This window comes from Linepithema humile, chromosome 6 (genome assembly GCF_040581485.1).
Source record: "Linepithema humile isolate Giens D197 chromosome 6, Lhum_UNIL_v1.0, whole genome shotgun sequence".
NCBI classification, from domain to species: Eukaryota; Metazoa; Arthropoda; class Insecta; order Hymenoptera; family Formicidae; genus Linepithema; species Linepithema humile.
In genome coordinates, this window is record NC_090133.1 from 20,024,434 (window position 1) to 20,039,816 (window position 15,383).

General features: G+C 42.6%; 1 protein-coding gene across 5 annotated transcripts in view; it reads right to left on the minus strand.

Moving 5' to 3' along the window:
* The window catches only part of LOC105678911 (uncharacterized), a 264,119-nt gene that overhangs the window by 8,984 nt on the left and 239,752 nt on the right, over positions 1 to 15,383 (minus strand). For all 5 annotated transcript variants that reach the window (XM_067358228.1, XM_067358226.1, XM_067358227.1 and 2 more), the window contains 2 exons: positions 4,090 to 4,235; positions 726 to 995 (listed from right to left, as the gene is read on the minus strand). In XM_067358228.1, coding sequence (XP_067214329.1) covers positions 726 to 995; positions 4,090 to 4,235 — 416 coding nt within the window. The remainder of the gene's footprint in view (positions 1 to 725; positions 996 to 4,089; positions 4,236 to 15,383) is intronic.

Consider the following 15,383-nt stretch of genomic DNA (forward strand, 5'->3'; position numbering starts at 1 on the left):
CGTCGAATGTCGGTGTCCCCGGAAGCTCGCTCTTGCCCGCGAATTTTTTTTTTTTTTTTTTATAAAAATCCATTATAGCTCTCGAAGCTCGGATAAGAAAACTTAACATGGAAGATCTAGAGACGACAACGACGACGTCTGTTAACCATCCCGACCCACGTCACACGTCGAGAATCCGTCCAAGTTTCCGAGCGCTTTCGAAACTCGTCGTTCGTCAAAATCATCCCTGCCGCTTATCAGGCAACTCTCCGCTCAACTCCTGTCGATCGGCCGGTGAAATCGGGAGATCGGAAAGAATAGCCGCGCGTAAAATGCAAGATGGAAGGCTGTCGCGCTGAGAAACAAGCTGAAAACGCGGCGTGCCTACGCTACACCTAAATGCACTTGAGTCAAATTCCCGAGAAGACTGCGGTAATGGAGTAATTCTGAAATAGGAGAGAATGCTTTTCAGCTACTTCTCTTTAGCTACAGCAGAGTGCTACTATTTTATGATTTTCACGTCTGTGGTGGAGAATTAAAGGATTTCGTTGAATTCGAAATGCAAAAATATATAATAATGCGTGATGAAGAAACACACATAAAAATAATAGAACTTTACTTTTCACTTCAAGCGCGGTGCATAATTATATACAATCGCGAAAAAATACTTTACAAATCAGATAAAGCGACGACTGTAAGATAATTTTCTCGAAGCGCAAGAAAATGGTAGGTGAGATGATCCTTACCGGATAACGCCTCATCGCTGCAGGACAGGGCAAATTCCATGCGATAGGGTATCCTGCAGCCGATGTCCATTCTACGTACACTGTTGTGGTGGCATTGGCTCGGCGGGAATGGCGTGGTAGGTATCCTTATGGCGTTCAGCTCGGCGTTAATAATGTTCTCGCTGTCCACGGTCAATATGTTCTCGATGCTCTCGGCATTCGGCGGACGAAACGATACGATTTCGTAGCGGCCGAGATTGGGGCACTGCCGGATCGGCATCGGATCGGACGCTGAAAAATATTCACATTATTCATTTGTGTTTTATTGTCATCGAATTCTCAAGTATCTAATTCAGAATCAATTTCCAGAAAAAAAAAAAAACCGAAATTGGCGAGATACAAGTAATGCATCCATAAATTTTCATACGATGCAAAGAACAAGCCATTAACTTTTATGCGATTTGTCGGCGACAAGCGACGGAAGATCGTGCTTACATTGCAGTGTAACTTTTAGCCGAGCAATTTGATATGCGATCGACACGCAGTCAACGTGTTCCGCACGCTAAGGTAAACGCGTTTTACTTTGCTCCTGGAGGAAATTAGCGCAACACGATCCGCGTCAAGGGTGAGAGCCCGTTGTTCATCGTGTTCGACATCGGAACTGTTCTCTTGAGGCGATCCATTCAAGAAGTTCGACGTGAAAGAATCATGCTTTTATATTTGCCTCTTTATCGCGGTTTTATATTTGCTACTTCAGCCGCGCGGTCGGGACTAAAAGCCTCGAGAACGAACTACCTGCTTACTTTAACAGCAGTGTTTCTCAATTCGCGACAAGTTTTAAATGTTAAAAAAACTTGTGAGAAAGGCACTCCATTTAAAATTAATCCTGAAACGAAAAGAAGAAATAAAAATGTGTAGAAATTAGTAAAACGAGGGAGCAAAGATAACATTGGCATCGCGGTCTTGTTATGTACTGAAGAGAGTTGGGAAACGCTGCTTTACATGGTATACAATTTTGAACGATTCTCGTTGGTAACGCAAGTAACACGCGCGTGTATCCACACCGAGAGTGGATACGACACACAAAAGAGAAGACGAGTGCGAATGGCGGCGCGATAAATTCTGCGCCAGCGGCGCGGCGAAACGACTCCGCTCTTCGTCAACGTTACTGGAATCAGCTAAGGAGAAACTGAAAGGCAAGCCGACGCGGGAGAGACTTTACGACGGATCCGGCATATGATCCTTTATGTGCTCGTAAAGCTGCACCTTGCGAATTGATTGTTAAACTCCGTCATTTGTAAACTTCTCGCCGCGACTATGCACGCGCTCGCGCTTTTCGCGAGTACATAGGTACTTCCGTCGCAAAGTACATAGTACTGGTTTAAGGTACACCCTTCATGTACAGACTCTTGAGCCGATTTGCGGTAGATTCACCCTTAACAGTAAGATTAAGGCTGAAGTATCAATTATTTGTGAGCTACAACATTGAAAATCTATTTGATTTCACGAAAAGCAAGCTTCAAAAACAAAAATAAATAATTTTATTTCTCGTTTAATTTTAAGCAAAATGTTTGACGAATTTAACATTAGCAACTGTATCTTTCAGAGTGCAAATAAGAGCATCGTAAAAACAAAATTAATCCTTTCGGAACGTTATATAAGAATATGAAATAATCGTTAGCGAACATATCAAATCCATAACTTACAATAGCGTGTATATTGAATAATAATCTTGAATAGAGAGCAGTAAACAACATATGAAAAACGCTGGATCGCTCTCAGGTATTTCTCTGATGTCAGTAATGCCGAAGTAAATATGTTATTGCGTCGAAACAATGGTTCCAGCACGCACGATTTTTGTCGATAAATCGTATGATACGTTTTAATGGTGTATCACGTGGCGCCGATGTAGTATTTTGTATCAAACACAGAAAAGTTTGTTTTTTTTTCCAACGCGTTAGCGGAAAAAATCGTTAACAGAACAGGTGCATAAACATTGTTGGAACAAACTACTCGCCAATCGACAAATTGATTTAAGAATCCACAACATTTTGTGTAAATAAATACATGTGTAAACATGCACGTAGATAATGCATTTGTCAGGATTCGGGGAAACTTTATAAAGGTCGGGACGAATCACGAGCTCGAGTATGTGCATTAGAGTCCGAGAGAGCGTAGTTCATCCCGACGTCGCCAGATCGATGTTCGAAATTGGCTTTAGAAGCTAAACAAGGCGCTCTTTCGTTAGACCGCGAATCACGTTTTATACGAAACTCCGAGTAGAGTATCGTGCGCTCTGTGAGTCAGCAGAGTTTACGAGAACTACGATATATGTTTGCGAGTAATACAATGTATTTTAGTTAATGGCATAATTCCGAATATCAGAAGGCGCGTATAAATGCGCGTGAACGTAAAACTGACGACGCTTTTATATGCAACAAAAATGTGTACACGATAAAAATCAAATAGTTAAAAGAATTTAAGGAACGGTAAAAAGTTCGTGTCGTAGAAAGGTATATCGAGTCCTCGCTCTCCGTTTTATGCGCAAATCTCTTCCTCTCGATTCGCTTATCTCCTGTCGCAGTAACTCGATAAGATCGAGACAAACCAGGGGACGCGGGCAATGAATCGGAAGAAAAACGGAGGGTTCCATCGGGGTCGAATTGGCGCTGAAGTGCCGGGAGGTCGGGACGCGAGCCGACCGGAAATCAACCCTCGCGCGAACCGTTCGTTTTCTGATTCCGGTTTCCGGCCGCAGCGACCGGCACGACCGAATTTCCAGCGCCCCAATCTACTTAATCTTGGCTTGCGGCGAGAAAGAAATGAGCATACTATTTCACGATCGCGTTACACCCTCGCGCGATAATGAATCTCCCGTGAATCGGAAAAGGAACTTTCGCGAGTCTCCGAAATACTTGAACAACGCATATTATTTCGCGTCGGCGAAATTAGGAAGCCGCGAATATTAATCGAGCGGCAATGTAGCTTAATTCGCTTTAGCGAGAGACAACCCTTTGACAACTTCCGAAGAAAGCTGCAAGTTTATTTGCGAGCGGCGCCTTATCGCGATATCGGCAATTTAATTTGCCCGATTAATTACGACTGTAATAGCGACAAAGCAAAAATGCCGGGATGCATTTACGGGAGCGGGTGCGGCGCGCGCGCGCATTTAACTGCGTTAATTGAAACTGTAGTAACAAACATATATAACGCGATCTGTCAACTGAGCACTGTTAAGCCGTAATCAAATTTGCGTATATTACGCCCGCTCGGCACGGAAAGTTGACGTCTCGCATTAAAGCTCAATTAGTTACTTTGCTACCGTCGACGCGATATTGCGACGACACAATGCGTAATTCGATTAGGAGATCAGAAATTTACTTACTGATGAACGTCGTGTACGGTATCGTGTGCGAATTGAACGTGCTCGCGTTGCATACGTCGTCAGGCTGCTGGCCCCATTCCGACAGCTGCATCTCTATTACGTGCTCGTCCCTCCTGTGGAACATCACGCACACGTATCCGTTCTTGCTGAAAAGGAACGCATAAAGAGATGTTAAGTGGCGTGATAAATCGGAAATATTGAATTTTGAATAGCTGAAAAATTGCCTGGACTTTAATATCCAGCGTGACGAAATAAATTTCTTAATTCCGGGATTATTTTAGATTAATCTGCTGGGTTCTCGGTAGAATTACAAAAAGTTTGTTCGTAGGGGAAAATACTTTGTTGCGAATAACATCGTTTAGTTCATCCCCTCGCAGGCTGTAAAAATAAGGTCTCCCGCGGACAAATAAAAATTTGGGTCTGAAAGGATTAAGCACGTGAGATACGCTTAATAGTCGGTCCGGTCGACCGTGAGGCTGATCTCGAGAAGAGAGCGACGAGCCCTTTCTACTCGGAATAGCAGCGGGACGAAGAGGAAGGGGATCCTAAATCCTCTTCCGTGGGGATGGCGAGGGATTAAGATTTTACTTTATCGGGACGTTTCTTAACAGTCGAACATTAAATTTAACACAATTCTTTTACGACGGCCGTCTGTCTTTACGGCGGATTCTGAATACTCGGCGAGTCTACGCGCCCATGTATACATACATGTATGTATATACGTCGCGCCGTGTACGCGCGTATAGACACACCGCGTATAAGTTCATATCTGTGTACGTCTTCGCGATATATGTTTACATTGTAGCCCCGTGGAGCACCCCGTCGTAAGCCGTCGTCGCGCGAACCGGAAACGACGATCTCGACATATATTTGTCTTACGAGTTCTCCGCCCGTGGAAGAGGGATATAAAGTTTATATTACTTCTCGATAGCTCGCGCCCCTTACGAAACTAGTTTCCGCGATCGCGGCCGGGGATTTCGCGAGCGGCGTTGCGGACGAATTTTTTGCTGACTTCATTTAATTGCGCTTGTCCTGGTATTATGAACCGCGGAGTGATGCAAAAAGGAGTCAGCTGTTTGTTTAAGGAAATATAAGTTTTGTGCGAATAAGTTTGTCGCGTAATTATTAAAGAGAAATACACTTGAATTCCACACTGCATGAATTTTAGTTTTCGAGAAACATTCTGAAAATTTAAGCGAATTTGTCAGCAATAAGTTACGGAGATCTTTAGCTTTCACTCATGGCTTAAGATGGCGACTATGGCTTTTACGAACCATCTCTTGGTTAACGAATCATAAATAAAGCATATAACCGTAAAATTCTAACCGCGATATTTTACTCGCGACATTTCTCTGTTGTCGCGTTAACGATTTTTACGCTCGTTAAAACTGCTCCAAGTGTGACTGTTCAAATATGCGGGATGTATAAATCTACTCTCGGAGTAGGTTATTGAAATAACGTTTTTCTTTTTTAAATATACATGTTGGTATTAATTTTCAGCAAGCCGTCGCGGTCGGAATCAGGCCAGTGTGTTAAAGGTTTTAAAACACGCTATTTCAGAATCGATAAAAAAATATAGATACATTATAGAAGAATTGGCAAGAATATTGCAATCTTTTTGAAATATTTAGTCGGGGTTTTTTAGAACATTACGTAACTTTTTTCTCTCCAACGGAAAGTACGAGCTTGCGGAGCCGAAATTTCATTATTTGCCGCAGACCATGATTTGTACAGGTGAGGGTGCGCGCGCGAGTGAGTGCTCTTTTTTTTCGGAAAATATCCCGAGCTGTGTGCACATTCGGGCGTATAAAAGCATTGTAATAAAACATGACGAACGTCAGGGGGGATTTTCGTAGAGGCCGACACTCGTCTGCGATATGATTGATCGATGTCAGTGTTCCGGGGGAATCATGATATGCTATGATCCGTCGACCGTGAGCTACTCTGGTCGATATATATTCGTGTCGTGCGTGTAAAAACATATATACCGAAAGATAGGGCGTTAAACAGCCCGCGCGCGGTGCGACTTCGGACTGTGGTCGGAATAAAAAGCATCGCGAATGGGATATCAGCGAATGAATTAGCGAAAAAAGAATTAGAAAAGGGACACATTTTATCCTATTATTTTCACAAGACACATACATCTTTAAAATATCAAGCACGAGGAAAGAAATTTGTATCTTTAATCGTATTTGCCAGAAAAAATAAAATTCTTCAAAATGCTTGTTTCACTGAAAGAATTCAAGAGATATTCAAAATCGTACACATGCACCGCGCGTACATGCAAATAGAAAATAATACAATATCTTGATCCAATATCGACAATTAACGATACTCCATCGCCAGTAGTTGAATAAATAAAAAATCGTACTCGGGTTGACTCGGGCGGTGATCGATATCGGGGTATTCGAGATGCGCGCAGTCAACCGAACGATCGAAAATGTTTGCCGAAGGAAACGACAATAACGCACTAAAAAAGCATAGATTCGTCGTTGCAGCTGTCGCCTTCGAATTAAAACGGAAGGGTAAAGTAGCAAGTGACCAATTGCATCGCAATTGGGTCGGAAGAGGCAATTTCGCGATCACTCGGCAAATGTAAATTAAACGGTTACGACGATAAATATCACCTTCGAAGAGCGACGATATTTATGGCTGCGTCGCGCTCGTTATGAATAAAAAAACACATAATAGCCAAAGTTTCGAAATTGTCTATCGTGTTCCCGAGAGACACGCCCGAGAAGGCGCCTGTGCACACAACAGCATGTAATGCAATATGCATCGCCGCGTTGTCTCTTAACGTGAAAACCCGGTAATAATCAAAGGATCCGCATTATTGCGTCGCCTTTAGGACAAAATAGCTTCCGGAGTAATTGCACTTTCGAAGGCTTCCATCGAAACTTCCCATTCTTGAAGAAAAAGGCGAGTTTTAGCGATTATCGACTGTGCGCTTTTTATACCTGCGTCAATTATAAAACTAATAATGTCGTCGGGTATGTGGAGAATGTCGATAATAACAATATTCCTCGACGAGTTTGTCTCCCTTCGGTAAAAATTTTATTTAAGACAGGCAAGACGTTTCCGGAAATTTTCGCCAGGGAAGCGTAGTCGAACCGATACGATAATGTATCGGCGGCGGCGCGATAACGTAAAGAGCGGCAACTTAATTAATTAAGTTGCGCAGCAGCCGTTTACATTTGGTTTCTGGCATGCATCCGGGAGCGCCCGACCGCCGTTATCGTTCCCCAGCGTGCAGTGGCGTCGTCTTCTTACGAGATCGTGTGCGTCTACGATCTCTCTCTCCACCGCCCAGCTTCCACCTCACGCTTCCTCCTTTCTCTCTATCTCTCTTGGCGCACAACTGAATTCTCTGTTTTCCTTGCCGAAGGTTCTTTCGCACTTTATCGGCAACCAGCGTGATATTAATTAAAATTTTCACCGGGTCGCCGATACGTTGGTAATCCGAGGAAATTACTGTTGCATATCGCAAATTATATGCAAATAACGACGGTCGAATATGGATGTTCAAGCCTGAGGAAACGTTATTATTCTTGTTATTAGAATATTATTATTAATTGAATACGTAATTGAATGCGTAATTGAATGCGTACAATATATGCTCTTTCGAGTGTCTGGATGTAGCCGCACTGCCGCGCACATAATTACATTCGCCGTGTGTTGTCGGTTAAAAACACGTCTACAATATTTATCCGAAACGAAACATCCCTTTGACATACGATCCGTTCTACCATCGACAACGATATATCGAGGCCGGATGACATTGATTTAAACCGTTTCCGTGCCCGACGTGTCAATGGCCGCGGCGCGCCATTACCACCGGCCGCCTTTTATTACAGTGTCCCAAATCGAGAAAGAAAGAGAGAGAGAGAGAGAGACATTTTTCATAGTCGACTTTTCAATCTAATTTATATTTGCTCGTTAGACCATTCACTCGGTGCGGCGCGCTCATCCGACCAATTTCACACTCGCCTCTCCCGAGGCGGTAAAGAAGGTTCTCGTCCGTCTGAGACGATTCCGCGGGATGTAGGTCGCTCTCGTCAGCGGAGTTTCAAAGATCGTCGAGCGTCGGGAAAATGATGTCTAGGGTCGATGCCGCGGAGTGGAAGGTACGCTCGACCACTATAGGGACCACCTATGAGCGCGAGCACCGGCCGTTACGCCACTTTTCCGTCTTCCTCCCTCCGTCTTTTCTTCCTCCGCTTCTTCTTCGATTTCATTCCGTCCGCTGAGTATCGCCGTGATGAAAGCGCATCAGCGTCGCGGCGCTCTCTCGAGCGTGCGGAGAGCGATATCGCGTGTCTGCCGCGCGGAGCTCGCAGTGTCGAAAATTCAAGGGAACGCGGCTACACTCCCGCTTCCGCGGACGCGAATGTTATTCTTTTACGGAAACTAATCATCTCCCCGTTGAAAAGGGCTAAATGCAGTTCTTGAGTGTGTCTGAAAATTAAACTAATGACAAAAGCACATCCGTCCTAATTTCCTTTGAAAACTTTAACACGATTTCACATGTGTATAGTGTGATGCGCTTATAAATAACTCACTTAAAAACAAAAATACCGAACACGAGTAAGGAGGCGGGTGTTCTCCAACAGTTTCAACAGCGGTAGCGTTATTTCAACAAACGGCCACTTGAATAATACAGTTTCACCGCGTCGGGAACAGTAAAACGCGAGTGGGATATCGCAGCACTGTATATTCCGGCGAGGAAGTATCTACTTGATGTCATTTTCAGATGAAAATGTTGTGCGTACACGTAGCGCCGAGTATTGACGAAGCTTCATCCGCGTGACAGAACAGTCATATATCTATTTATTGGAAAATGCGCGAACCGATAAGAGCTGAGCGAAAGCGTTACATCCATCTACAGAATATTTTGCAATTCCAGTGATTTTTTATTTTTATTTATGTTCATACGGTGCTCACAGCGCGCTTACTTCGAAGTCTATTTCTGCCTTAATTAAGTGAAAATAGAGATGATGCGATAAGAAGAAAATCATTTCACCGTGCATGTTGATCGAATCACAAATGCACGAGCTTCAAATTCGGCAAAGCTGCTGCAACAAAGCAAAGCTCAGTATTCCGTGACAGGATATTATAGATTTGTACGCCGCAGGTGTTTGCAATAGACGATCTGTTTAGCGGTAAATTAAGATTGGCGTTTGTGCTGGATTTGGTTATTTGCAGACAGACGTGACCCACTTGTCGATAACGCCAGACACAAACCAATTTTAACAGAAACGAAAATAATTTTTGAAGTGCGACGGGATATACGGAATATAGAGAGACTTTGTACTTTTAGCACATCTCCAAAAATGATTCCGTCCGTCTGGTCCTTATTGCGGGAACGTGATTTAACCTTTAACGACGTAATGCTTCCGATTTTCAACAAAATAATTCCTGCAGCAGCATTACTATAGCACGTGTATGTTCCTGTTCAGTTTGTTTGCGGCCGCTATTCCTTTGAATGTCCTCGTTTGCTATCCTACCCATTCCTCCCACACTGGCGGAGATTTATTTTACTACTTACAATTAGTTTCAGCCGCCACTTCGTACACTCAGAGATGCAGTGCGACGTGTTCGCGGCTCAGCGCGAAGAATACCATGCACAGTTTGCTGTGATTTAACTACTCGACTATATTTCAGACTCACCGCCGCTATGCGCTAAGAGAGAGAGAGAACTGTTTTAAAAACATACAGTGTACTATCCTAAATTTTTAATGCGCATTAATAAAATTAAGCTTAAAAATAATAATTAAAAATCCGAAAAATATGTACGGAGATCGGTGAATGTAATTATTTGTCAGATGTACTTTATGAATTTTTGCACGCGCGCAAAATTATGCACGGGAGTAATTAAAATTTTCCGCAAGTCGCGCAGAGAAAAGAATTAATAATCGTCGATTCTTGTATGCGCGCGCGCAAAGTGCTTAAGAACTATCAAACTTTTTCTCAACCGTAGACATTGAAACGCGGGCCAAGAAAAATAGCGCCTTTAAAGTACAGTGCTCGATAGTTTTTGAATTACAGGCGATTGAAAATTAGAGGTGAAGTAAACTTGGAAAGTGTAAATAAGGAATAAAACCCACTTCTCAGCGAATTTCGAACTTTATTTTAACGGCAGTTCAATCTGAAGCTTGATTACTGAGATATACGAGCTTTCCAATGCTATTTCGACACCTTTCGGCTGCAGATCTGTGATTAACTTAAAGTTGCTATTTCCTTAGCAGATATCTCGAAGAATCGATAATTATATGCAATTGAAATGAAAATTGTAGAATTTCGGTCAATCAATTTTCTAAAGAAAATGGCGATATTATTATTTTATAATTCATAACAAATATATTTTAATTTATAATGTAATTTTAATCGTTACGAAAGGCATTTAAGTGGGACAAATATTGAAAATTATTGAAGAGATACGATTTCTATAATCTGATATTTCTCTTGATGTCTCGGATATGTTTGGACACATTTTTTTTCTATAATTTCTCAACTTCGATCTCTCTTTGAGCGATCGTAGAGAGTGGTCGAGCGGATTCCGCGGTTAAGTATGTCTTTCAGCTTGGTGAATGTGCTATCGGCCACAGCTCGAACGTCGATTTGGCAGCACGTATACACGATAATTTTCCACCGTCTTGTGCGACGATTCGAGCGCGAAGGCTCTGCACTTCCGGTTGGTAGGACCCCGGTCAACGAGCAATTTTCCGGCCGATTGGCCGGCGAAACGTCGAACTTGTTCCAAGTCGATCTCCACCGACAGCAAGAGACACGCTTGTTTACTTCATGTCGAGGGTGGAGCCCCTCGGAGTGTGTTCATCTTTCTCCCTTTAACATAACATTGAGATGGATCCCTCTACCCGAATATTATCAATTAACATTAATGCCGTCGAAAGCCTCCCGATACATATAAAAAAATGTTTCGTACAAGTCTCAAACTTTTTTCCATATTTATGCTTTATCTTTCCGTCGCTATTTTATATCTTCGAAAGATATATTTCGTGTATTTTTTAAAATAACTAAACGATTGTCAATCAGTTTACAATATATTTCTATAAAGCTTACTAAATATTGTAAATATTAAAACGTGTGTGTACGAAGATAAAAATAAATATACACATGGAGAGATTCAATATTTAGGAACACACTTTTGACGATCGATTTTATTGTTTACTGTGGGTCAGAGGTAGCCGCGGACTTGTTTGTGCTTATGAGTATCTCCGCTGCCGTTACAAGATAGACATCGTTTACCAATTAGTACGTCTGGTGAATTTTCGACTTGACCGTGGCATCGATGGTATCTTGCCTTACACCGCCATTTAATTAGACGCAATTATAAACGCACGGCGCTAAATTAACGCTCTCGCGCGCTCGTGTTCGAGTGGTACGAGCATGATGAAGTTTGATTATTATTTGTCCGCGTTCGTATAAATTCTAATCAACGTATATCATAGTTATATCAGCGGAAATGTCGAGTAAATTACGGGCGGCCGCGCCGCATAACTCGAAGTTCAGCTACGGAAGTTAAAACCGCATTCGACCGTGCGTAGTATTCTAATAAATACAGTACGCGTTCTCGTGCGTTCTGGTCTTTTCCTCTAGAAATGATCGGAATGATTTTCCGCGGTTCGCCGAAACATTCCAAACACGCGTACATATTCAAGTAGTTATAATCGGAACATTCTGACGAAGAGAGGTAGTTTATAAATGAACTATTTCAATCACAAATTGCATTTCCTGCAAACGTCTACAATTGTGAAAAGCGCGAGTAGATTGTTCAAAGTGGGCAAATATAGAAACATACGTTATTAGATCTACTTTTAAAACTACGTCAGTTAACTGTATAAAATTATTTAACATTGACGAGTTTGGCTGAAAAAAGGAAAAAGTTAACACCTACACCAGGACAAAAAATAAAATAAAATTGTCGCTAAGAAAAAGTCAATTACAAATTGATGAAAGAATTTACAGGCTGAAAAAAGAAGACATAATAATTCTGAAATACACGCGCACACTATCAAATGCACGCTGTTGATCAATGGAACGACTCGCTGGAAATGAACAAGGCGGTGGCCCCGCTGCGGTATCGGACGCGGGAACAAAAAAAAATGACACAGTGAAAGGGAAAAAAAAGAACAGGAAAAAAAACGAAAATAAAGCAAAACTGGGAGCAAAACCGCGCCGCGCCGCGTCGCTCTTTGGCGAAGTTATATGCGTCGCCTGTTTATGTGCGGATCGTGTTTACCCGGGTTCATATGCACTTGCATAGGCACGATACTGGAGAGGCCGTGCATTCCCGCCCTCGCAACCCCGTCCACTATTTACAGACGCGAGTAATTCATGACTCGTTTTTTCGTTAAGCCTGTCTTGCCCGGCCTGTTTTCCCTGTCATTTCTCTTCTTTTTTTAATCAATCGGGGGACGGCTTGCGCCGGGCCTCATAAAAACGAGCTTTGATCGGGTGCACCGAGCTGAACCGATCATCAACCGGCGAAGTGTCGAACCGAACTACAGCCAGCATTGCATCAGGCACTCACATCGGCGTAAGTGTGTCTGTGTGTATGTACTTTAAAAGCTCGTTATTAGATCGTGCGCACGTGATCTTTTCTTTTCTCGCGGAATGTTCGCTTGATAAGCGAAGAGCCCTTAACGGCTCTCCTTTAGCAGCGAGCAGACAGCGAAAGAGAGAGAGAGCAACCTTTTACCTCGGACCATAACGTAATGGTCGGCCGGAAATCGCGAGATTGCTAGATGAAAAGCTTCTTTTCCTTCTGGTTTGCATAAAGAGCACAGCATGCTCCACATTTGTATAAATTTTATTTAAATATTAACATTAGTAATAAATATCAGTAAATAAACTTCAATAATGATAACATAGTAATATTTAACATGAAATTGATTTTAATTAAATAAAGTTTTAAGTTGAAAAACAATATTGGTTTTCAGCAAAAATATATCATCTACACATCTTGCAAAAACAATACGTTTTGATTCATAAAAATTAATAAATATTTTTATCGAAAATCTATTATTAAAAAATTTTGTATAACTAAATAATTTTGAAATACAAAGTTTTGAATTCGAATTTTTCTCGAGGAAAAATGGAGTCCGACATTGTTAAAGGATTTTCCGTCTAAGTCACTGACTCCCATATTTTCTGAGATACCAACGTACTTCGCAAAGTTCAATATTATACAGTTCGCACGGTAAAATTCTTTCCACTGCTTTTGACATCTAATCGACTCGCATCTCCCGAAAGATACTTCTCGCCGGAACGACTCGCTTCCGGGCAAATATTTCCGCGGACCAGCAAAGGTCAATCGTTTTCCGAGCTTCCGGTTATTAAATCGAGGCGTTTTTATAGCGTAATGTATAATATCTCACTAAAATAAATCGAACGTGTGTGGCGTAAAACTGTGCAAAAGATAAAAAATTGTCCTATTTTCTCCTCCGTTCAAATATCTTTCGCGTTTCAGATCGCAATCGAACTTCCCTGAAATATTTTACAACGCGGTTATCGGGTTACGAGCTGTAAATTCGCAAGCGTCGCGGACGATTCGTCGTCCGTCGGACAACGTTCTAGTCGCGTATGACGAATCACCCGGTATTACAATCGCCGGCGAAATGACGGAATTGCCGAGCTACGCCGATCTACGCCGCGAGAATAAAGATCGAGAGGTGCAGCCTGTTCGAAAGAACCAATTCCGAGGAAGCTGCGTAACCATAAAAGTGGACGAGAACGCAGCAATCGAACGAAAGAAAGAAGAAGATGGAAAGACAGCATCCGGAACATAAAACGTCACGTTTACGTGCTAAAGTGTCGACGATGTTCGCATTGGAAGATCCACAATGGATTGCGTCTACGCTGCAGGTATGCAGCCGTCGCGTTGATCGAAGTCATTAATTCGAGTGTCGTCAGCACCGGGATGTAACACTCGTTCGGCCAAAATTTGGTTTATTCATCATGTCGGAATAATCGATCGACCGCGGGGGTCGAAGTCGCGCGCGTTTCGACAGTGACAAATGATTAATAGGCTGAAAGGGTATTTCGGTCTTCAGCAAGTGTGTTAAAACGCTGATATACACTTTCGAACGGTTGGGAAATGTATGGGTCGATCGCAAACGAAATTACGGAAAAAAACAACAACTATTGCACCGATGGCGTGAAAACTTCTACCAATAAAAACAAATTACGTGTATTGATCAATGCGATATCTCATATATCAACTATTAATTTCTATAAACACACTTACAGAAGGATAAATAAAGGTTCGAAAAACAAAATCAGTATATAAACGTGTTTTACGGGCCATATTGTCGAGTTTAGAATAAACTGAAATAAATAAAGCTATCCGCGCGAAATCGACGCCGAGTTCACGGCGGAGAGGAATGTATCTACCTTTGCAGAATGCATTCTACGAATATATCGATACAGAATTGAGTTATACGGCGAGAAGCTCGGTGTATAAAGGACGCGTCTCTTTTCTCTACGAACGACGTATCGCCAGAAATAAGGCGGTAAATTTGACGTGCCCGGTGTCGCGGGGGCGCGCTTTATGGATGTCGACGTGCCAACGGACGGAACCGCGAGAGGGAAGTTGCGATAATGTACGTAACAATGTCGAAAGTCAAAGCGGGAGGGGAAAAGGAAGGAGGAGGGAGGCAGGTCGTAGAAATAGAATCCCCAGGATCGTTCCGCGTCGTGGAAATTCGCAGAGCGCGGAGCGAGACGCGAAAGTTTTATGCAGTACACGGAGGTATCCGGCGCGATATACAACCACGATAAGCACGTTTTTCCGATAAGGACCGCCGCTCTCTCTCTCCTGTTGTACCGGCGCGAAAGTAGCGATCGAGACCGTTTTTCCCGGAATAGCTTCCAGCGCGTCGAACCGCGCAACCGGATATGGAAGCGGTCAGCATGCCAACCTCGGGTCGCGGGGCGTGCGACGATTAAGGGATTTGATTCGCTCGTCGCGCTTTGTTATCGCGATTTCATTTTCGGATCGTACGTGGTATATTTAAAAGCAGAGGACGTCTGATAATAGCGCAGCAAGACGGTGTGAAGATTCTTTCCACTTGTCTTTCAATTAACTATAGATGCTTTCCAAAATTAGTTGTTTTTACCAGATGTTACAATAATAACGATCGGAAATATAATTTCGATACGTCTAGTCAGTACTACTAATGTTACATAATAGCGTCTGGAATATTGAAACGCGTATTATTAATAATAATATAACTGTAAAAAGGAAATGCATCTTGTCTTCAATTACCGCGGAA